This window comes from Brachyhypopomus gauderio, chromosome 6 (assembly GCF_052324685.1).
Source record: "Brachyhypopomus gauderio isolate BG-103 chromosome 6, BGAUD_0.2, whole genome shotgun sequence".
Lineage (NCBI taxonomy): Eukaryota > Metazoa > Chordata > Actinopteri > Gymnotiformes > Hypopomidae > Brachyhypopomus > Brachyhypopomus gauderio.
In genome coordinates this window covers 26,072,333-26,094,791 of record NC_135216.1, presented here as the reverse complement: position 1 = coordinate 26,094,791, position 22,459 = coordinate 26,072,333, and the positions used below count along the sequence as shown (strand labels likewise).

The following is a 22,459-nucleotide window of genomic DNA, read 5'->3' as shown; positions in this document are numbered from 1 at the left end:
TGCGTGACGTCAAGGCAACCTATTTTTAGAAAGTTGGTCAGAATTTGCGGCACGCGGACACCCTACGTCTCGAATATTAAAACGTGATGTGTTGTCCAATGCTGCAATAGTGAGGTCGTGTGACTGGTTGAAATACAAGATGCATTATTTGCTTAGGTAGACGTGGAAGATGCATTATTACGTTTGACCGCAAGACAAACAGCTTTCAACGAAAAGGGGGAGGTAGTTTAGTTTAGATCATGTTATCCTTTAGTTGCTTGCACTGAGTTTCATAAAAATGCATTAAAACGATTAATAATTACCCCAGTTAACTATGTTTAATAACGAAACGTTTTGAAATATAGCAAACCGTATTAGACTAGTTAAGCAAAAAAAACTGAGATGAAAGCATTGATGTAAGAACAGATAATGAGATCAAATGAAACAACAACAAAAAATTTGATTAAACCAGCAACACTTTGAGGTCTTGTCATAGATGCAGCAATAATTCATGTTGCCTAGCAACAGCAAGCAAGCAGGACCCTCGCTCCAAAAATGGCAAAGGAGGTGAGCTCCTGCATAATGCAACACTGGTGTTTTTATGAATGAAGACGACGGGAAAGAAGCACAACCATATTTACACTCTTCATCTCTCAGGCACTAAACCCACATCCCTCTCAGGTACTAAACCCACATCTCTTCATCTCTCAGGCACTAAACCCACATCCCTCTCAGGTACTAAACCCACATCTCTTCATCTCTCAGGTACTAAACCCACATCCCTTCATCTCTCAGGTACTAAACCCACATCTCTTCATCTCTCAGGTACTAAACCCACATCCCTCTCAGGTACTAAACCCACATCTCTTCATCTCTCAGGTACTAAACCCACATCCCTTCATCTCTCAGGTACTAAACCCACATCTCTTCATCTCTCAGGTACTAAACCCACATCCCTCTCAGGTACTAAACCAGCATCCCTTCATCTCTCATGTACTAAACCCACATCCCTCTTAGGTCCTAAACCAGCATCCCTTCATCTCTCAGATACTAAACCCACATCTCTTCATCTCTCAGGCTCTAAACCCACATCCCTCTCAGGTACTAAACCCACATCTCTTCATCTCTCAGGTACTAAACCCACATCCCATTCAGGTACTAAACCCGCATCCCTTCATCTCTCAGGTACTAAACCCTTAACCCTTCTCTGCACAAGTGCATTGCAATGAAATACCCTCACAAAATTGTTTGATGATTTTCACAAAGCAGATTTAAAACAACAACAACTGAAATCACATATGTAGAGAATCCAAGTCCAGTGGCTTGGACTTGAGAAAATGCCTCGAGAACATTTCTCCCTTCACGGTATGAACGGCTCTGCATGGAATGGCCAGTCCTGTCAGGTAACGTAAAGAGGATCCACATCCAATCCAAGTAGATGCTCCAACGGAGTCCCCCAGGGCTCAGTGCTTGGCCCTCTTCTCCTTATATACTTGCTCTCTTGGTAACATTATATCTTCTTAAGGCTTCTCCTATCACAGTTATGCTCGCAACACCCAAATAATTTCCTTTCTTCACCGTCTGATGCTCAGGTTTCCAGGAATATCTCAGCATGCTTTATTGCATCACTTTGTATCACAGACGAAAGCCCACAACTTGAAGCTCTAAACTTATGTACATCCCAGTATCTCCCATTCCCTGGTGCAACCATCTACACCTGCTTGTAGCCAGAGCATAACTTTGGACAACCAGTTGTCATTCTCTGAAACACGCATTTTAAAATATTTTTTGTTTTTGCAGTTATTGCCTTATTAGGTATCACCATTGATTAGTATATTTAAACAGTATTCTAGTTCAGCTATAACCTACTGCACTGGTTAAGATGCATTCTACGAGGACATAATAAAGCAATTTTGTACATCATGCTGGTTAACAACATCTGCCAAATGGCCAAAATATAAATGAAAAATATGAAAGAAATCTTGAGGGGAAAAAAGGCTCAGAAGGGGAAATCCTCTGGTCAACTCCAGAAAGCAATAATAATGAATAAAGTTCTTTTCAATTTTAACTTGCTACAAAACTTGGAAGAGGTTGGAAATTTGGAAGAGGTGTTCAGATTATTCATGAGAACCAATTAGCAGGACTATTCAGTTCACACAGTAAACAACTAAAGTTTAGCAGAACAGCCAATGGCAGTGTTCATTGGCTATCGGAAATGCCCATAGCATCCAGGAACAATTTTTTTTATCTTTAACCGCAGTCTGTTTACCATAATTCTTCTTGTCCAAGAACTCAAACATCTGCACAATTTATTCAATTCAATTCAATTCAATTTATTTATGAAGCACATTTTAAAATAGCCAAGGCTAACCAAAAGTGCTGTACAACAGATTAAAAAAGTATACACAGTATCCATACACACACCCATATACATACATATATATATACATATCCATACACATACATACACACACATATACACACATATACACATACATATATGTACATACCGTATATACATACATATATACATACACACACATATACATACATAAAATTGAACCTACAATAAAATCTAATAAAAAATATAAGATAAATCACTAAGAAGGCCATAGACCATAAACCACATTATTGAACTGATTGACGTATCACTTGCAGTCATGAGCAAGTGAAAAAAGATAGGTCTTAAGGCACAATTTAAACTGCTCAATTGAAGACACTGATCTAATTTCATAGGGCAAAGAGTTCCACAAAGTTGGGGCAGCAACAGAGAAAGCCCTATCACCCTTATGTTTTTAACGTGAGGTGGGAATTTTAAGCAGTAGTTTGTTAGAAGACCGAAGAGACCTGTTTGCATTATATGGACTAATCAATTCAGAAATGTACCGTGGGGCCACACCATGAAGAGCCTTAAAAACAAACAGTAGGATTTTAAAATGGATCCTGTACCTGATAGGAAGCCAGTGTAATGAAGCCAGGACTGGAGAAATATGGTCACGTTTTTTTGTTCCGGTAAGGAGTCTAGCAGCTGCATTTTGAACGAGTTGCAGACGGGCCAGAGAGGACTGATTTACCCCCATGTACAGGGAATTACAATAGTCAAGGCGTGTTGTGATAAAAGCATGAATAACAGTCTCGAGATCCTTAAATGACAAAATCGGTTTAAGTTTAGCAATTTGGCATAATTGGAAAAAACTTGATTTTACAACGGAGTTGATTTGCTTTTCAAATTTAAGTGCTGGGTCAAAAATAACTCCAAGGTTTTTCACACAGTGAGATAAATTTTGAAAATGACAACTCAGATTATTTTTGAAGGATTCAATGTTACCAGGCTTGCCAAACAGGACAACCTGTTTTGTCCTCATTGAGCTTAAGAAAGTTTTTAGTTAGCCATAGTTTGACTTCCCTCATACACGCTGACAAGATGTTTAGAGAGTGCGTATCCCCCCGGTTTCAGTGGTAAGTATAGCTGAGTATCATCAGCATAGCAATGATACGAGATTTCATATTTTTTTAAAATTAAATCTAAAGGAACTAAATAAAGTGAAAAGAGAATGGGGCCTAAGATGGAACCCTGTGGCAAACCAGTAGCAATGGGAGATGATAATGACACTGACTTACCTAATTGGACAGCAAAAGAGCGATCTTTTAGGTAGGAAGAAAACCAAGCTAGTGCTTTCCCCTGGACCCCTGCCACCGTGTTAAGACACTTTATTAAAATATCGTGATCGACAGTGTCAAAAGCGGCGCTAAGGTCCAGCATGACTAAAACGACACATGAATTACGGTCCAAATTAAGGAGGATATCATTTGTTAATTTAAGTAAGGCTGATTCTGTGCTGTGATGTGCTCGGAAACCCGATTGAAACTTTTCCAAGATATTATTCTCTGCTAAATAGGAAGAAAGTTGATTACAAACAACCTTTTCCAGGATTTTTGATGTGAGCGGCAATTTTGAGATGGGTCTATAACTAGACAAGGCAGATGGGTCCAAATTAGGTTTTTTAATAAGAGGCTGAACAACTGAGTGCTTGAAACACAAAGGAACCAGTCCACTTAAGAGGCTAGAATTTATAATAGCGCATACACTAGATCCAGACTTCTTTAAAAAGGCGTGTTGGAAGGGTGTCCAGTATAGATGTGGCCGGCTTCATACTAGACACAATCTTAGTCAACAGGGACAAAGAGATTTGGTCGAACTCTGACAAAGAAGCAGAGCAGGCAGGATTCTCAAGGATCGCATTGTCCAATAAGGGAATGGTTGATCTAGCATGAAAACCAATTTTCCAATTAATTAGACATAAATATAGACTGCATCCGAGTCCCACTGAAAAGTTATTCCAGAGATGGGAGGGATGTGTATGAAAATAGTCTTCCTTCAGTTATAACTCAGTTTTAGGTACTAATAGATGGCATCACCTTGTGACCCAAAATGTGACATTTCTTAATAGGAGAACGGCCATGCAGAGCTTTATGTCAGTAACAATGCCTCCTGCCGCATTCTGAACCAACCAAAGTTGTTTAAACTCTAGAACTTCCAAGATAGCAAGAAAAACAACTGTTCATATAAGAAAAGATATTTATTTATTTGGAGAACTGGTATACAAACAGAAAAAAACATATATACAATATAATACAACTCCATCAGAAATATAGCCTTCTGTTACAAATGGCTAATCATGTTATCCACAGCCTATAATACTCAATTCTGACATCATGTGACTTGTAATGATTCTCAGCCCTCCTTCCTTACTTAATTTAACCCGTGAAAAGCAGTCAGTCTGATTAAAAGTGGTCAAATGTCTCATCTTACACCTGACTAGTGGCTCTAACGTGGTGTGGGTGAATGGTCAACATCCAACCATATCGCTGACCATCTCGTTTTGTTACACATCATTAAAACACATTCCACTGGCAGTCATCCTAAGTACTAAGCTCCCACTACCTTGATTTGCTAATCTGTTCAAGTCTGCAGGGAAAATTACAAGTAGATAATTTAAATGGGTGATACGAAGTCATGGAAGTACTTCTGAATCTGTTCTGAACCTGAACACACACCTTGGCAAATGATAAAAAAAAGCACCATTGATTGTTCAAGCCAGTGTACTCAACATTTCAGGCCCTAGAGTGAAACAAGTCCAGAACTGAGGGCGAGGTTGTCATAGTCAGCATGTCATCGGCATGTGGCCTGGTGGATCTCACGTGTGAGCTGTTAATGGTGGGTCTCAGGACTTTACAAGCAGTCCATGGAGTTGTCTGGCATTAATCCGAGAGGGGGTGCCTTGCCTGGGGTGCATGAGGGGGGCAGCATGGTGTTAGGGGCGGGATCGACGTTCTCACAATCCTCCATCTTCTCCGAACAGCCCTCCCAGTTGATGTGGAAGCGGGTTACGCGAGGGTTTGAAGCCAGAATGTTCCTCTGGAGCTGAGGAGAAAGTACAGTGGAAAACATACAATGGCATTTAAAGTCCACCTGAAATGCAGCTTTACTAGAACACTTTGTAAAGTGAGATTGTAGCTACACCATTGTCACTGGTTTGATTGCCACAGAGCCTATACTGATAAAAGTTGCTTATAAGTCTGACAAAGACCATAAATATAAACTGCGAGTCTTATTAGCATTTGTGTTTACTGATGAACATTTCTGAGATTCCAGATGAACCCTCATCTCCATACCTGCCCGTAGTTGGGTTTGACGGGCGGATTCTCTCGAAGCTCTGCATCAGTGTACTCGTTGTTGACGTAATACCCAATGCGGATGAACTCCTGTCCTCTGTATGTACAAGTGATCAAGACAACGGTCACACCCACCGCGTCACTCTCGGGGATCAACGAAGGGACTGGTGCGTCCGCCTGGTGGTGAACACAGGGAAGCCAAGAAAGATGTTGAGAAATGCTGTTGCACACTGGCCCAAGAACTGTACAAACTAATGACACAGATTTGAGTTGATTTCATTTTAAAGTACTTTGCATTAGTTGTGATGTGAATTCAGCGTTTGATTCTTTCAGTTTGTACATCTTGTTTTCCTGTTGAGAGTGAGTGATATTAAATCAAGGCAATGGATATATTACTTTTCATACACTTCAAGGTGGATTGGACTCAGCAAGGCCCACCGTGTATCATCTTTTTGTAAAGAGGCTGAACAACAATGTTCTGTCTTCTGTATGTATATGTGATCAAAATAAGTCAAACATAGCTATATAACTATATTATTATATAACTATATATTACTTTTCTTGTAGGCACTTAGGCTGCATGTTATTGTAAATAAATGTCATGTTATTGTAAAATTATATGTTGTGTGTTCTGCCTTCCACATTTTCCCAGTCATGACTGCATTTTCAACCCTGACATAGGAAAAACTAAAATACTTTAATACAGTTCAGAGGAATGGGCCTTAAATATTAGAAATACATTGTCATATTATTTTGCAATTTACAGTTACAAACAAGACAATCGGTGTCATTGCAACAGGTTACGTGCTATTCGAGATTTATACAAAGCACATGAGCTCGAAGAGATTTGGCAGCCATTAAAACACATATAAAGTGTTCAGCTCACCTGAAATACGAACATGTGTCTGCCTGCAGGAACTGGGCCTACCAGAACCGAGTCGAGAGTCTGGTCATACTCTTCACTCTCTGCTGAGCCCACGTATATAATTTTCCACTCTAGATCTGGAACAGAAATACATGGTTTGAGTATGTTTGGGTAGCTATAAACAATTTCTACAAAAAAAGGCGGCGAAACCTAAAACGGTTAATAATTCAGTTTGGATTCCATACAAAAAAACATGCGTTTTGTTACATCTGTGTAATCGATGCAATAAACCCGTAGACCAAGACTGTTGTTTTCACTTGTTACTTTAGCGATTAACGTAATTATTTGTGTAGAGTTGCACAAAAAGTTCCATACGCAAGACAGCTGCGTTACGACGTTTCAACATCCCGCCATTGTGACGTCATTTTCGCGTAGCTACGAAACGCTTAGCTTAGCTTAGCGTAGCAAGGGCAGCGCAGGAAAGCCACCTAAAAGAGTAGCACGGACCAGAGAGACGCCAGCTCACCTTCTGGAAGATCCTCCATGCATTCAAACGTTATCTCGAACTGAAAGGGGTTTCCAAATGGACTCGGGTTGTCCAGGACGGCCACATTTAGCACCTGCACTTTTGCCATTGCTCCAACCAGCTAGCTAATCGAGTCAAAGGAAACGTCGCAGCTGTCACAAATCTTCAGAAGACGCAAACCGGCGGAGAGAGGGGAAAATAAAAGTTAAATAAATTATGGAAAAAATTTTTTTAGACACGTTTCTAAAGACAGCAGCCTAGACGGCTCAGCAAAGTAGCGGCTAATGCTAACGGACCGCCTCAGCTACGCAATGTTAGAAGTGATGTTAGCGCGTTAGCTGCTAGCTCTTCTTCCACGGACACCCCGGGCTTCAATGCCAATATGATGTCGCAATTGACTGGGTCTTCCAATAATTAAAAAAAATAGACCACTGAACAACCAAAGCCTTAAGCTTAAGTTGTAATGCTCTGCGACGCAAAGCTGTAGTAATATGAATCAACAAGAAATCCTACACCGTCCTCTCCCGCCAGTGCGTTCAGACGATTTCACCAAAACGTAAAAAAATGCAAGGCTGCGCTACACGTTGATTGGCTCGCTAGCCGTATGTCCCGAATTTACTGATTGCTGATTGGACATTTGTGGCTGGTGTAGGCGGTTACAGACAACGTCTGGTGCGTGGCGTTTCTTTGTTGTGACGTGACCCCGCTGAGCTGAAGCTGCCGGTGTTGTGCCGAATTCCGACTCCCCGGCAGAATTCTACTCCCCTCGCGTGCACGCGCATATAGACGTTTCAGACGATAATCACGATTTCCGTTGTTTTTATGCACAAATAAGGACTCGTTTTTAATGATCTACCACAGGAAATGATGCAGCATTATCTATATCCAAATAAAGACACTGATTCACGGGTGTTAAATATTTTAATAAAATGTAAAGTACGAGGTTTGTTGTTACCGTAGCACTCAGGAGGAGCGAATGCCTGAACAGAAAAGGGTTTAGATAGACGCAGCATAACCACTCCGAAATGTTCGCGTTATATCCTACCAGAAGTAAATTAACTAATTCAATGTATTTCCAGACGTCTGGTGCAATATATTTAACTGATATTGAACTTTGTGGATCAGATGTACTGTGCTCTACTGCTTTTTCATATTCACAATAAAACCTAAATATATCACACGTAGCATATTTTATGGCTTATGGTCGCCCAAAGGCCAACAAGTGATGGTTATTTATGAACAACGTCTTAGACGTGACACTAGAGACAAAAACGTGTAAACCTTACTGAAATTAAGAAAATACTAGGTCAAATCCGAACAAATGTGTGTTGTTCATGTATATCTCTATTCGGAATTCGGAAATGGTCTGTTTTGTTTTTCCTCCAGACTAGTGGAATACAACCAGGCCACCCCAAAAGTTCTTAATAAATTCTTCTTTACAAGTGGTTTATTTGTGTTCCAAAGGACAATTTCTGACAATTTCTGAGTTTCAACAGCCTAACAGTTGCTAACTGGTTAATAATACTCACGAGAAGGAGGAGGGATTAACGGTTTTGCGGAATGTCAAGCATTTTTGAGCTCTTGGAGGTTTAAGATTAACGCTTGACCGAGTAGTTCACCGCTGGAGGTCGCAACGAGTGCTTCGCTGCACCTGATAAGTTAAGCAACGACGCTGTTGCGGCAACGGAGCAGAACATTATTGTAATGAATGTATAAAATCACTCGAGTAATTGCATTATTATTTGTTTTGTAGTGTTTGCAATAGCCTAGATATTTGGAAAGCTGGTTAGGACAATACGCGTAGGACATTTACATTTACAGACAGAACTATAAATAAACTTATAAATAAACTGTGCATTTTCAATATACAACAGGATATCGGTCTTAAAATAGACATGTATTGTTCAGTATAGAATGGAGTACACGCATCGCTTCACTGGGCAGGTGGATTTTGGTCCAAGCTGAACGCGCACAATGGCATGTGTGTCTCGCGCCACAGGTTGTAGCTGGGCTCAGGTACTGTAATACGAGACCGAACCATGTGATCACCAGTGGGAATTTAGGAGGAAGGAAAAAAAACCACGAACGTACGAGTTGAATGATCTCGACATACCCGTGAATACGTCTGTGTTTCGCAAGTTACCCAGTAAAGAAGCCGGTGAGCAATGTTTGAGCACGAGCGATACGCCAGTTAACACCGAGGAACAAGTGCACAGGCGAACTCGCTTTAGTAACCACATTCAGCCGCTAAGGTGAGGCGGAAGCGACCTATGATCCAACAAACTGGATGTACCTTCGTACTGAAACCAGAAGAGACCGAAAGTCTTCGGGAACTGCGTGGACAGGTAAGGCGACACACAAATGGTTTCATAGTCCATCTATAACGGGTGTTGTATTCTGTGTGCTTGAATTTTCCATTCATAGTTGAGAGGGAGGCCGAAAATGTGTCCAGTGAGATACAAATTAAATTCATCCGAAAGCACGCAGAACATCATCTTTATTTTGCATTTTTGTAAGAACAACCCCGTAAAATCCACACTAATAATTCACTATTAATAGACTTTTAGTGTTATGTCTATCTATATGTAACTTGTGCATAATTCTTCTTTGTTGGAACATTTTGTTAGCAAAAACATTTTATTTAATTTCGATCGGTGTAAACAGATCTTCTTGTTCTTTTAAAATCATTCACACTTAGAGTTATTAGCTGAACACCTGATCACGAGGTGTCAGCTAAACAAAGCAAAACCGCGTCTTAGCCTAGGTGTGTCCTCTGCTGTTTCTCAGAGAGTGCCACAAGTGTCGTGGTCCCGCCAGGTCCTGTCATGGTTTGCTGATCGCTGACCAGTGCTCCCCAGGCCTGAGGCTCTGGGCGGAGGAAGGCACCGTTTGCCTACAGATGGACTCCACTCCAGCCACAATGGTGCAGGTGTGGCTACCCACAGGGAGTACTTTGCTTCTAGTTATTGGAAGTACGTCGGCCCAGGGTGAGTCACAACCACCGCGCTAGTCAACGTACCGCCGAAACTGTTGGTCATCTTTACTGGGGAAGGACTCTGAATTACAGACTTACACACACGCGCGTGCGCACACGCAGGCGCACGCGAGTGCGCGCGCGCACACAAAACAAACAAACAAACAAACAAAAAAACCTGAGTGGAATTACACCGGAGTGACTTTAACATACAAGACGAGAGTACCGTGACACGCCTCTAGCTGAGCCATGGCTAGATGTTGTCTGAAGCGGCTCGCACAAGTGCATACATGTTGATTAGTTCTAGAAATGTTTTGAATATCGTTTTGTCAGAGGCAGTGTTAAGAATGGCACTTAAGCAGGCGCTTAGCGGAAGAAACAAAGATAAGCTTGACTGTACCCAAGCTGTGTAAAGCCATCTCCTACACAAGAACAATGTCCCGAGGACGCACGGGCAACGCTGTTATCTCTCTAATAATTTATTAGCTTCCTAACATAGAAACCTACAGTAAAAAGACTGGAAGACTTTAATCCAGCACAGAAACTGGCAGCCCATACCAAAGTAAAATGTTAATCATTTACAGGACTAAGTAAACAACCCCCACCCTTCACCCCTACCCTAAGGATGAAAGTGCACTGAGATAAGAATGGAGTTAAAAAAAATTCCATGGGAAGTTGATCTGTCATATGGAAGTTCAGCTGAAGCACTGTGTTTGTTTCTGTTGAAGTTATACACTAGATACGTCTAACGAAACCCTTGCTTGCATAATACATTATCTATGTTTATAACATGTTTGTGTTCGATTTAGAAGTTACATTTGGCAGAAGTTCTTATTGAGAATATAATAATAATCAGAATGACGGTGCTTCCTGGGAATTGAACCCATGACCTTGGTGTTGCTAGCACCTTGTTTTACCTGCTCTACCAGGTGAGCAGGGCAGCAGTCAGGTTCAAGCTGGATCTAATGCCTTACTATTGGCCCTGCTGTGTGCTGACTCATGGTGGTTGTAGTTTTGGCCAGGGCTCTGTTCCCAGGGGCACTCTTTGTGCATGGGCTCTTGTTTTCATCTGCTCGGTTCGAGCTGCCCGCCCTGGACTGCTTCGTTCACGTGACCTTTCACCGTGCCGTGGTCGGAAACCCTGTGAAGTCACGCAGAAGGATAAGACATTAGAGCTGCTCTGATTGGCCAGGCTGGATGAAACATCAGAGTTGTCATGGTGAACGTGGCAGTTATGGCACAGAGAAGAGTGGGCCACGGGAAACGCTAGACTAAACTGGCCAGGGAGTTTGTAACATGCGTTGCACAAGCAGGCATGCGTGATATGTCAAGTTGGTGTTTTCATCTCATCACCTCCCTGTTTTCCACAGAGTCTACTACAGTAATGACTACAACTCCCAGCCCTGTGAGTAAATGACACAGAGCCTCTCACACACCTTTTTTTCTACCATTGAGATAAATATAATTTATAGTGCAACATGTGTGTCTTCCAGTTATCATGAAAGTACCTGTGCTGCCCTCGCATTACCTACCTCTGCTCCTCGTGTGTGTACAGGGGCCCAACGTCGTGGCGATCGTAGTGCCTATAGTGGTCGTGGTGGTGCTGCTGTTGGTCGGGCTGCTCGTCTTCCTCTTCTGCGTGGTGAAGAAGAAGAGACAGACGGAGGGCACGTACCAGCCGAGCGCAGAGGAGCAGAGCGGGACACGCAGCGTGGAGGCCCCCAACACTATCAAGCTACCCAAGGAGGAGAGACTCATCTAAGATGGCCGCCAGGCACTCCCAGCTGTTGTTCTTCAGTGATGGTGCTGCTCCAGGTTTGGCTCTCCACCACGCCTGCCTCCCTCTCTCTCTCTCGACGGAGAAGAATCCATCCCCAAGAAAAAAAAAGAAAAACCTGATTCCTCACTAATGAATCACAGGTGCATGTGGGTGTGACTGAGAGGCGTTTTGGTACGGTTGAAGACCTGAACCAACTCCGTTCTTAAAGCACCTGGCTCTGGTGTGGAAAAACTGGACAAACTATACCGCACCCCTACAGGTGTCCCGAATCTGAATGCAGATCGCTTAATCCGCGCCATCTGAAAACACTACAGAAATCATAGGCTGTAAACATGAACAAGCATAGGCAAGGGATCCTGCAATAGGTCCTGCAGAGGGTCTCTGAAAGCAGAGGTTGACCAGAACTGCCAGGGCTGGTGAGCTCATACACCAGGTACAAAGTGCCAGCCGCCCAACATCCAGAGAGCCACATGAGCTGGTTCCTTTGGCAACTCCAAATGCACTTGGTTTGTCCTATACTTACAGTATATTGTTATATTTTATTTTAGATTTTGAAGCGTTGATTGGAGTCACTTTGATTTGCCTGATGCAGTATGTGTGTAGTTCAAAAACTGTTTTTCGTATAATTTAAAAAAATGTGTAATGATGTTTATCCAAATATCAATATTAAATGTTAATTGTACATTAGCCATGCTGATGCTAAAGGCCCTGTAGCCGGATGGGAGGAGACCTTAATCTTTTTTTACCATGAGTATTTAACTCAACAGGATAAGTGTTGGTGGTTATCTATAAACTCCCACAGTACAGTAATGAAATGCATTATTTAATCATATTTGACTCATTTAATCAAACACAACATACTTGAATCATTTTCTTATCATAGATTCTTTTTAACTGAACATATTTTTATCTGTTAGTTTATCTGTCATTTTTGATTCAGGTCCTGAACAGTTGGTGTGTTGAGTGTTTACTCTATCAAATCCGAGCATTCTCACGTGTCCAGCTACTCCCGCGATGGTGTGGACCACGTTTGTGGACAACGTTTCGAAAACGCACCATGTGATTGCATGTCTAAACAGTTCGCTTCTTAAAAAAACAAAATTTGGATTTTACTGTTATGTATTATTACTATAAAGTTAGAAGCACCTGCATTCAGAATTTAAGACTGTAACACACAATCATTTAACTTTTTCAGAACTTTAATAAGTTCAACACCATGACTGCTACTATGTTGTTGTTTGCTGAATCTCATTTGCATTACTCTACATGGCTATGAAGATGAAGGACTGACGTCGTCCAGCTCTGCCTGATAAAGGCGTCCGTGTAGCGAGTGCTCTGTGCTGATGAACGCCGGACATTGTCGTGTTCTTGCTGCCTCAGATAACATGTAGCATTTAGTAAATCCTGCTGAAGGATGTTTGTTGGAATGCTGTTGACTGAAAAATATTTCACATCTTTGATTATATAATAGTTTGGGGAAACTGCCCCCTCTAGTGTCCCTCTAGTGTTCATGTTTTTATATTTAGATTATTTACAAGGTCTGCATCTTGTTAAGGGATTAATGTTCTGATACCTCGCAGATAACGTGAGTATGAAACATTCTCAAAATTTAGCTGACGACATATAGAAGAACAGCAAAAACAGCACTTTGGATATAGGTTTAGCCTTTATTCAGACTTATTATTCAGAGAGTTATTCTCAGATCTGAAGGCTTCACACTTAAAAGCGCCTGCTTTCCTCACTGCAACGTGATGGAAGGGGAGGACGATGTACTGTATACTCAACACACCAAAACACAAAGTGAAACAAAAAAAAAGTTGCACAATTCATTGTGAATTTCCATCATGGCGGCTGGAGATCACCAGAGACCTGTATTATGGCGGGGAGGAGTGACGCACAGACGACGGGGGCGGGACGGGGGCGGGACGGCACGAGGTGGAGAAGTCAGGTAGGTTTTAGGCCACCTCCTCCTCGCCCTCTTCCTCAAACTCGCCTTCCTCGGCCGTGGCGTCCTGGTACTGCTGGTACTCGGACACCAGGTCGTTCATGTTGCTCTCGGCCTCGGTGAACTCCATCTCGTCCATGCCCTCGCCCGTGTACCAGTGCAGGAAGGCCTTGCGGCGGAACATGGCGGTGAACTGCTCCGAGATGCGCTTGAACAGCTCCTGGATGGCCGTGCTGTTGCCGATGAAGGTGGCGGCCATCTTGAGGCCGCGGGGCGGGATGTCGCACACGGCCGTCTTCACGTTGTTGGGGATCCACTCCACGAAGTAGCTGCTGTTCTTGTTCTGGACGTTCAGCATCTGCTCGTCCACCTCCTTCATGGACATGCGGCCGCGGAAGACGGCGGCGACGGTGAGGTAGCGACCGTGACGCGGGTCGCAGGCCGCCATCATGTTCTTGGCATCGAACATCTGCTGCGTGAGCTCGGGCACGGACAGGGCGCGGTACTGCTGGCTCCCCCTGCTGGTGAGAGGAGCGAAGCCCGGCATGAAGAAGTGCAGGCGGGGGAATGGCACCATGTTGACGGCGAGCTTGCGCAGGTCGGCGTTGAGCTGGCCGGGGAAGCGCAGGCAGGTGGTCACGCCGCTCATGGTGGCCGAGACCAGGTGGTTGAGGTCTCCGTAAGTGGGCGTGGTCAGCTTGAGCGTGCGGAAGCAGATGTCGTAGAGAGCCTCGTTGTCGATGCAGTACGTCTCGTCCGTGTTCTCCACCAGCTGGTGCACGGACAGCGTGGCGTTGTAGGGCTCCACCACCGTGTCGGACACCTTGGGTGAGGGCACCACGCTGAAGGTGTTCATGATGCGGTCCGGGTACTCCTCACGGATCTTACTGATGAGCAGGGTGCCCATGCCTGAGCCGGTGCCCCCGCCCAGCGAGTGCGTGAGCTGGAAGCCCTGTAGGCAGTCGCAGCTCTCCGCCTCCTTACGCACCACATCCAGCACAGAGTCCACAAGCTCCGCCCCTTCTGTGTAGTGGCCCTTGGCCCAGTTGTTTCCAGCACCACTTTGGCCTACAAACACAATCACACATACACAACCACACACGTTAGTGTCCTGAAGAAGAAGAAGAAGAAGAAGAGAGAAGCACATGTGGTGACAGGGAGAGTAAACAACGTTCTCACCAAAGACAAAGTTGTCAGGTCTGAAGATCTGTCCAAACGGCCCCGACCGTACCGAGTCCATGGTGCCGGGTTCCAGATCCACGAGGATGGCTCGCGGAACATATTTACCACCTGAAGAAGACAGGAGGAAATATTATAGAATCAATACAATGTGGATTTCTATCCCTTAAAAACATCATCACTCACAGAGTTCTGAGTCATGCACAGAATTTTAAACAAGTTGGTAAATTCAAGCAAATACGACTCCCATCTCTGCGATAAAAATCAAACCCACCTACTTTATGTGATTTCTGACATTATTCTGCGTTGCAGAAATGCCATGGCCGTTTGAAAGCCCGAATCTTTCATTCCGTGCACAGAAACTTTTACTATCGTATGACCTCATACGATCTCAAACGCTCGACAAGATTGCACGTCATGTGCCGTCACCTGTGGCCTCATTGTAGTACACACTGATCCTGTCTAACTGCAGGTCGCTGTCTCCGTGGTACGTCCCGGTCGGATCGATACCGTGTTCATCGCTGATCACCTCCCAGAACTGAAAGACGAAGAGACAGAGAATGTCAGAGAGAGGAAAAAGGAAGAGTGGAGAGAAACAGGAGGAAGAGAAAACAGACGGAAAGAGAGGAGGACAAACCGGAGGGGTGGCGGAGAGCTCAGGGGAGTGACGTAGAGAGTAGGGCGTGTCGTGTAACGTGCTGTAACAATTCTGTCATTTTTATTCTGCCTTTAGAAAATGAGGTCAAACGCAAATTATAAACTGTTCTTATCATCATGTATTTTGAAGTTGCGCATCCTACTTTGTACAATGAAAAGTCAAGCTAATCATTGTAGAAGTACTGTATTCCGTTATAAACAGGAATATGCATTAAATTACTCATCTAAATTACTCAACTTATCCAAATATGTTGAGGATCATTTTACAATTAAAATAATAATAATAATTATAAAAATAAATATAAAAATAATAAAATAAAGTGGGAAAACCCCACTTTTTCTCCATACACCCAATCTACGTAAAAAATGCAGACACTAAAATCTTTCGACGCCTGGCCATTGAACAAATAGAGGCTAAATAGCTTATTCAAGGTCTGCACCTCGTTCTCAAGAAGCAATTGCATTTTGACAAATTGCGCACAGCACTCGGCTAGTCGTAAATAATTTGCAATTACTGCGAGAATGACTGAGAAGCATCCTCCATTTTGCGCAGAAGATTTCTCGAGAATCCTTGAGGGCGGATTAATTGCCATCCAGCATTTTTGCACGCCGTCTATGATCTAAGGCTGTTTTCTCCTTCATGCAAAACCACCACGGCTTGTCTTTTACCTTAGCTCCGATCTGGTTGCCACACTGGCCGGCTTGCAGGTGAACTATTTCGCGCATCGTGGAAGTGGTAGACAAGGAGCAGGGGATGGAGAATTTGATGGTAACCTGCAGATCGCAAAAGGATAGAGCTGATTTTTGCGAGTCCGCTTCTGATAGCGCGAGACTGCGCCCGCCCCTCTCGCGACTACTGGGCCGAACGTGTGGTGCAACATGACGTCATCCCCATGGTAACCAAGACCGGAGGAGAGAAGGAGGACTCTACCCTCGTGGAGAAACCGGATAGGATGCTGCGATTTGCACTGGAATTGCAAACGGATCTCAGAGAATGACTGAAAAAGGCGAATGTGAATATCTTTAACCCCTTTCCCACTAACCCACTATTTTCATTTCATTTCCACAAACGTTTGCCTTGTATCTATGCTCATTGCCACTGTAACTCATTTTTGAGCATGTACCATTTTATTAACCCCTTGCTGTCATGTTAATGTTTCTGACACACAGAATTAAATATGACATCGTGAGTGTGGTTGTGGGTGTTGAGCCGGCGAAACTGTACTGTTGTACTGTAGTTGTGTTTGTGTTTACATTAGTTGGTGGCACTGTCTGGTCGAGAGTGGCCCGCCACAAAAATATCCAGCCAGTCCTGGTCCTGTGGTCAGAAACTGGCTATTGAGGAACTGATAGCCAACTATGCACAGAAACAAAAGGGCCAGACTGTAATCGAACATCCAGGTAGATGATTCTAATAAAACAGCTGGTGAGTGCCAATGTTTGAACGTTCAGCCAAATTACAACGCTGCCATTGTGTCTGTGTAACCTACATGGCATCATGGTGGAAGGAAAAGGCAGTGCTGACCAATGACAATTCTGGAACAACTAGGATACATAATCACTGGCAGTAGAAAACACAGCAGAAATGTCAGTCAGTGATCCAGTAAGGCAGTGATCCAGTAAGGCAGTGATCCACTAAGGCAGTGATCCAGTAAGGCAGTGATCCAGTGAGGCAGTGATCCAGTAAGGCAGTGATCCAGTAAGGCAGTGATCCAGTGAGGTAGTGATCCAGTAAGGCAGTGATCCAGTGAGGCAGTGATCCACTAAGGCAGGAATCCAGTAAGGCAGTGATCCAGTGAGGCAGTGATCCAGTAAGGCAGTGATCCAGTAAGGCAGTGATCCAGCCAGTAGTGACGCTGTGCAGTGCACAATTACAGTCACCACAGCTTCCCTATTGACTCTAATGATATTCAATACAATCACATGTTTCCTTCCGCACTGTGAGAGCTGGATCACAGCCCAAGCTACATAAAGTGCTTCAGTGTAGTTTGGGCTTGTGAGCTTTGCTCGGTGGTATGAAGGCAGGACGGAAGAAGAACGGCACTGCCACTTACTGCCTCCAGTGTGGTTTGGGCTTGTGAGCTTTGCTCGGTGGTATGAAGGCAGGACGCAAGAAGAACGGCACTGCCACTTACTGCCTCCAGTGTGGTTTGAAATTCCTTCTGGCCCCACCCAGGAACTTAACATATGCCTCCTGGTACCCAGTGTAGGTCCTGTAAACACCAGAGCTGGATCTGATCAGGGTTTAGTGGGGCGTGTCCTGGCATCCACAGGCCATATGTTAGTTTTTATTGTCAGAATGCACTTTATTCTTACACAAGCAGAAATTGAACTGTATTTCTGTTGAAATTATTATACTAAAGGAGATTTTTGCACTGCAGTGCGAATAAATGTGTCCACTGAAATGAAAGAGCTTCATATCACAAACAATTATTGTTTTCTGCTCATACAAAAATTCTTGTCAGAATTGTAAGATTGTAAAAATGAGCAAAGCTTCACTGTTTGCCGTTGGGATCAGGGTCTGGAACACCTCACACTGAGCCTTTACAGGTTTTACTTCCTGTCCTAGGCCTCACGGGCCCCGCCCCCTCCCTGTTGATCCTGCATGCCTGAACAGCCCAGGCTGCGTCTGCCCCCGGAGTCCTGAGCAAACCAGCCAAGCGAGACGAGCTTGTCGGCGTGCCGTCTTGCATAGACGTCCCACGCTGACAGACATGCGAGGGATCGAAGCGGGACATTTTTGCTGAGCACGAGCGAAGGTTTCATACCTGCGGACGGGACAGAATGTCATCCAACCTGCCGGAAGCCGACCTGTCGTGTCCCGTGTGCTGCGACATCTTCAGGGACCCGGTCCTGCTGTCCTGCAGCCACAGCTTCTGCCGGGGCTGCCTGCAGCGGTGCTGGGAGGTGTCCCGCACGCGGGACTGTCCCGTATGCAGGCGCAGGGCCTCCCGTAAGAGCCCCCCCCGCAACCTGGCCTTGAAGAACCTTTGCGAGGCTTTCCTGCAGGGCCGCAGAGAGGCGGCAGCCCCGGTGGCCGGAGTGGGCGCGGTGTGCAGCCTCCACGGCCAGGCACTGAAGCTCTTCTGCACCGACGACCAGCTGCCCATCTGCCCCTCGTGCCAGGCCTCCAACGTGCACAAGGAGCACCACTGCCGTCCCGCGGAGGCGGTCGCCCGGGACCACAAGGTACAGTCCGACATTGGGGCATTGTCTCGCCGCCTCCGTGCTACTCTGGGTGCTTCTGAATGCTCACTGCTGTTCTCTGGCCCTTAAAGGACTTAGAGCAGGCGGTCTGGGGAAAGGCAGTTCATCAGGTCTGTTCTGACGATCTCACAGGGCACTGCCAGAGAAACGCAGCCTGAGAATTCCAACAGCACCTACAACGCTCACTGTTGCATTCCTGGCACGCAGAGAAACACTGCTGTCAAGTTGCCGTGTTCCTGAAAAATGTTCGCACAACTCCACATGTTCCCATGTGTGAATTAGGAACAATGTTTCTAATTCAAGGGACGAGAATGCCGAAGTTATTTTTTTTGTTAGTTATCATAAGAAGGAGTGAATGTGCTCTTTCATTATTTTATTGATATTTGTACAGTGTATCACAGTAATGGAATGGAGACCTTGTTTGTGTCACGGTCACACAGGACAAACTCAGAGCTGTACTACAGAAACTGAAGGACAAACTGGAGACATTCAGTAAACTGAGGGTCACTGCAGCTGTGACGCTGGACCATATCAAGGTAGAGTTTCACCGCAAAACAGACCTCACAAGAGGAACAACAAACAACCCGCACAAAATAATTGTGTGTGCATGTGTGTGTGTGTGCGTGTGTGTGTTTCAGTGTCAGGCTCAGCTAACAGAAAAACGAATAAGGGCTCAATTCCTGGAGCTTCATCAGTTCCTGCGAGAGGAAGAGGAAGCCAGGGTGTCCACGCTGAAGGAGGAGGAGACACAGAAGGTCCTCGCCCTGAAGGAGAGAGACAGAGACCTGATGGGTAGGACGGCCTCTCTGGTGGACGCCATCGGGAGGACGGAGCGGGAGATGGCCACCGCGGACGCAACGCTGCTGCAGGTGAGGTCACTCGCACCTGTGCAGGTGTGCCTTTGTTCTTCACCTGCCTTGTCTCAGGGGGTGTGGCCTCATCCTCATTGTCTCAGGGGGTGTGGCCTCATCGACGTTGTCTTAAATGTGTGAATGATCAGGACTGTTCAGCAGTGTCCAGTTAATACAGACTTCCATGTGTTTACCACAGTTTTGTTGTTAATCACTGTTTTGTTTACTTTTATAGAATTTCAGATGCACCATGGAGAGGTATGTAGAAATGTTTCCCTACCTCGTAACTCTCCATGTTATGGAATTACTGGACCAGAGTAACAGTCGGTCTGGCAAACATCTGAGTTCACTACCAGAGACAGTTGCTCACCCACATATTGTTTAACTTGAAAGCATCTGTTTTTTAATACTACAAACCAGGCAGCCCATTACTTTGAATCGTTATTGGGACTATACAAGATTAAACTACTAATCCTCTAGCTAAATGAAACACTTCATTTACGATTGTTTCTGCAGAGCCCAGAAATCACTCCTGGACCCAGAGGGATTTTGTGGATCATTAATAGATGAAGCCAAGCATTTGAGTAACCTGAAATTCCACGTCTGGGTAAAGATGCAAGGAATAGCTCCGTACTGTGAGTACCCTGCACAACCATAAGGGGGCAGTGATGTATCAATTAAATAATATATTGACATTTAAGTTTCAAAAAAAGAACAGCCTTCGACAGTTTTTTGTCAAAATAGGGTTGACTGAAATAAATAAAACATTTATTTTTAAAAATGAGCACACGGCCGTAATAAAACTTTATATTTGAAGAGATCTGAAGATAATTTATTCAAAATCAAGCAGGTGTGTAAAAACACGTTTTTTTTTGCCTGCTCAGCTGCTGTAACGTTGAACCCAAACACCGCCCACCCTTGTTTGAGCCTATCAGACGACCTGACCTGTGTCCGCTACACCAGCCCGTCCGAACCCCCACTCCGACACCCGCCCAGCAACCCGGAGCGCTTCCGTTTCAGCGCCGAGGTGCTGGGCTCGAGCCCCATGGACGGTGCCGCCCACACCTGGGAGGTGGAGCTGAACGGCAGTGAAGACTGGATTGTGGGCGTGGCCAGCGCGTCTGTCCGGCGGGACGCGGAGGTGGCGGCGCGCCCCGAGAACGGGTTCTGGACGCTGTGCCTGCGTGACGGCGCCTACCGGGCCATGACGTCCCCGCCCCGGGTGCTGGCAGTCGACAGGCGGCTGCAGAGGTTGACCGTGCGGCTGGACTGGGAGGCGGGCCTGGTGTCTTTCTCCCGGTCCTCGGATGGGCGCGTGCTGCACGTGTTCACGAGCACTTTCACGGAGAAAGTACTGCCGTACTTCTATACGCAAAGTGATCGCTTTCTGAAGATTGTGCCAAAGCCTGTGGTTATTTCAGTGAAGGAGAACCAACCTCTTGACCCTTAAAGCTGCGTGCATTAATGAAGCATATATTTCCTCTTAATTAAGAATGAAGTGGATATGGCTGCTGACACAAACATTAGTGTGTTAAGCTGAGATTTTGTGAAACTGATGCTGTTCATACCTTGGTAACCTTTTTTAGTTCATGGTTAACACAAAGGCATTTAGACACAGTTAACCTGATTATTGAAGAAGATGAAACTATGTATTAATCGCTACAAAAACATCTCAAGTGATGTGCACTGATACAATTTCATGAAAATAAATTTGTCTATATTGAACATATTTATATGGTGGTGATCTTCCTTAGAAACAAAACCCAGCTACAGCTTGCTGGAACAACACAGGGCGAGATGAACACTATCACTACAGATCACTATTGATCATGGACCATACATGAAAGAGATCAGAGGGCAGACGTTCACTCTCTATTTTGAAAGCTGCCCCCACGAACAGTTCTCAGCTTTTTCATGAATGTGAGGCCACTGTCCTTCGCATGTCTGGGCTGCATTTTGTAGTTTGTAGAGGTAATGACTTAAGCTGGAGCCAAGTTTCATGACTGACAGCTCCACCGCTCTGTGCTTGGGGCAAGAAGCCGGGCCGGTTCCGAAGATCCGTTCTGAGTCGAGTCCCTCAGAAAGGAGGAAAGAACAATCTGGATGTCTGATGTCTGACTAATCCGAAGACCTGAAGATCACGTATATACATTACCCTGATGGAAATAACACGTGGGCCTTGTCCCAGTGGAAGTAAAATGAAACCAACACCTATAAAGACATTCCCTAGATAAAAGTCAATGACATTTTATAGTGGAGATAACGTGGAAACAAAAAGACGTAACACAACCAGAATGCGGAAAGACCAAAGGTACAAGGTAAACAAGAACACATAACAAAGGACAAAAGACACGGAGACGAGCAGGGGAGATACAGAGCATCTGTTAGCAAACAGGTTTGTTCAAGGTGGACAGAGTAGTTCCCGAGGACGTGCGCGCGACAAACCTCCGACACGCCGACAGCTCTGGCGTTTAATACTAACTTAAGAACTGACCGTGGATCAGTAGTAAGAGTCTCAGTCCTGAAAAAAACTGTCTGTCCCCTGAAAAAAACATAATAATTCCCACTGTAACTGAGCCGCTGGCCTCACCTCGTCGTCGTTTTCCCTGCACGTCATATACACCGCCCAGGAGCTCAGATCCCTGTTTAGATCATAAAGGGATCGAAAATAATCCCGACTAATAAAAGGGAAAAACGTAAACAACTTCAGACAGAGGGCGATACGCGTTGCACATGTAAACTTTTATTGTTAAATAAAATCATCATCTACCCAGTAACTTCGAATCGTTGATTCAGTAAACTTTGCAGTATGCAGCAAAT

At 44.7% G+C, this 22,459-nt stretch overlaps 4 protein-coding genes across 9 annotated transcripts; 2 read left to right on the top strand and 2 right to left on the bottom strand.

The window, feature by feature from the left end:
* Positions 1–4,540: 4,540 nt before the first annotated feature.
* On the bottom strand, positions 4,541–7,715 carry asf1ba (anti-silencing function 1Ba histone chaperone). 2 transcript variants are annotated; one of them, XM_077010100.1, is made up of 5 exons: positions 7,343–7,715; positions 7,047–7,209; positions 6,542–6,657; positions 5,656–5,832; positions 4,541–5,404 (listed from the first exon to the last, which is right to left on the bottom strand). In XM_077010100.1, the coding sequence occupies exons 2-5, from the start codon at positions 7,153–7,155 to the stop codon at positions 5,213–5,215; spliced, it is 594 nt and encodes a 197-aa protein (XP_076866215.1). In that variant the 5' UTR covers positions 7,156–7,209; positions 7,343–7,715; the 3' UTR covers positions 4,541–5,212. The 2 variants fall into 2 exon arrangements, with proteins under 2 accessions (XP_076866215.1, XP_076866216.1); XM_077010101.1 differs by having other exon boundaries at positions 7,560–7,715.
* A 1,349-nt stretch (positions 7,716–9,064) lies between these two features.
* crb3a (crumbs homolog 3a) lies at positions 9,065–13,679 on the top strand. Of its 3 annotated transcripts, none has more exons than XR_013131958.1 (5): positions 9,065–9,391; positions 9,834–10,033; positions 11,391–11,425; positions 11,576–12,306; positions 12,741–13,679. XR_013131958.1 is itself a non-coding variant. In XM_077010102.1 (4 exons), the coding sequence occupies exons 2-4, from the start codon at positions 9,946–9,948 to the stop codon at positions 11,780–11,782; spliced, it is 330 nt and encodes a 109-aa protein (XP_076866217.1). In that variant the 5' UTR covers positions 9,065–9,391; positions 9,834–9,945; the 3' UTR covers positions 11,783–13,679. The 3 variants fall into 3 exon arrangements, 1 of the variants encoding a protein (XP_076866217.1); XR_013131957.1 differs by having other exon boundaries at positions 12,718–13,679; XM_077010102.1 differs by having other exon boundaries at positions 11,576–13,679.
* tubb4bl (tubulin, beta 4B class IVb-like) lies at positions 13,454–16,415 on the bottom strand. 3 transcript variants are annotated; one of them, XM_077010099.1, is made up of 4 exons: positions 16,251–16,415; positions 15,354–15,462; positions 14,925–15,035; positions 13,454–14,813 (listed from the first exon to the last, which is right to left on the bottom strand). In XM_077010099.1, the coding sequence occupies exons 1-4, from the start codon at positions 16,305–16,307 to the stop codon at positions 13,756–13,758; spliced, it is 1,335 nt and encodes a 444-aa protein (XP_076866214.1). In that variant the 5' UTR covers positions 16,308–16,415; the 3' UTR covers positions 13,454–13,755. The 3 variants fall into 3 exon arrangements, with proteins under 3 accessions (XP_076866214.1, XP_076866212.1, XP_076866213.1); XM_077010097.1 differs by lacking the exons at positions 15,354–15,462; positions 16,251–16,415 and adding an exon at positions 15,199–15,337; XM_077010098.1 differs by lacking the exons at positions 15,354–15,462; positions 16,251–16,415 and adding an exon at positions 15,203–15,322.
* Positions 16,126–21,368, top strand: LOC143517492 (E3 ubiquitin-protein ligase TRIM35). Its single transcript, XM_077010089.1, has 6 exons — positions 16,126–18,770; positions 19,229–19,324; positions 19,427–19,657; positions 19,875–19,897; positions 20,156–20,274; positions 20,524–21,368. The coding sequence occupies exons 1-6, from the start codon at positions 18,366–18,368 to the stop codon at positions 21,087–21,089; spliced, it is 1,440 nt and encodes a 479-aa protein (XP_076866204.1). The 5' UTR covers positions 16,126–18,365; the 3' UTR covers positions 21,090–21,368.
* Positions 21,369–22,459: the final 1,091 nt, after the last annotated feature.

Bases quoted from the DNA above. Each gene is read 5' to 3' on its own strand.
- asf1ba (XM_077010100.1), bottom strand. From the start codon at position 7,155: ATGGCAAAAGTGCAGGTGCTAAATGTGGCCGTCCTGGACAACCCGAGT. The intron at 5,833-6,541 runs GTGAGCTGAACA...GTTCACCACCAG, and splicing joins GACACATGTTCGTATTTCAG to GCGGACGCACCAGTCCCTTC. The intron at 5,405-5,655 runs GTATGGAGATGA...CTTTCTCCTCAG, and splicing joins TCAAACCCAACTACGGGCAG to CTCCAGAGGAACATTCTGGC.
- crb3a (XM_077010102.1), top strand. From the start codon at position 9,946: ATGGACTCCACTCCAGCCACAATGGTGCAGGTGTGGCTACCCACAGGG. The intron at 10,034-11,390 runs GTGAGTCACAAC...TGTTTTCCACAG, and splicing joins TGGAAGTACGTCGGCCCAGG to AGTCTACTACAGTAATGACT. The intron at 11,426-11,575 runs GTGAGTAAATGA...GTGTGTGTACAG, and splicing joins TGACTACAACTCCCAGCCCT to GGGCCCAACGTCGTGGCGAT.
- tubb4bl (XM_077010099.1), bottom strand. From the start codon at position 16,307: ATGCGCGAAATAGTTCACCTGCAAGCCGGCCAGTGTGGCAACCAGATC. The intron at 15,036-15,353 runs GTGACGGCACAT...TGTCTTCTTCAG, and splicing joins GTACTACAATGAGGCCACAG to GTGGTAAATATGTTCCGCGA. The intron at 14,814-14,924 runs GTGAGAACGTTG...TTGTGTTTGTAG, and splicing joins ACCTGACAACTTTGTCTTTG to GCCAAAGTGGTGCTGGAAAC.
- LOC143517492 (XM_077010089.1), top strand. From the start codon at position 18,366: ATGTCATCCAACCTGCCGGAAGCCGACCTGTCGTGTCCCGTGTGCTGC. The intron at 19,898-20,155 runs GTATGTAGAAAT...TTGTTTCTGCAG, and splicing joins TTCAGATGCACCATGGAGAG to AGCCCAGAAATCACTCCTGG. The intron at 20,275-20,523 runs GTGAGTACCCTG...TTGCCTGCTCAG, and splicing joins GCAAGGAATAGCTCCGTACT to CTGCTGTAACGTTGAACCCA.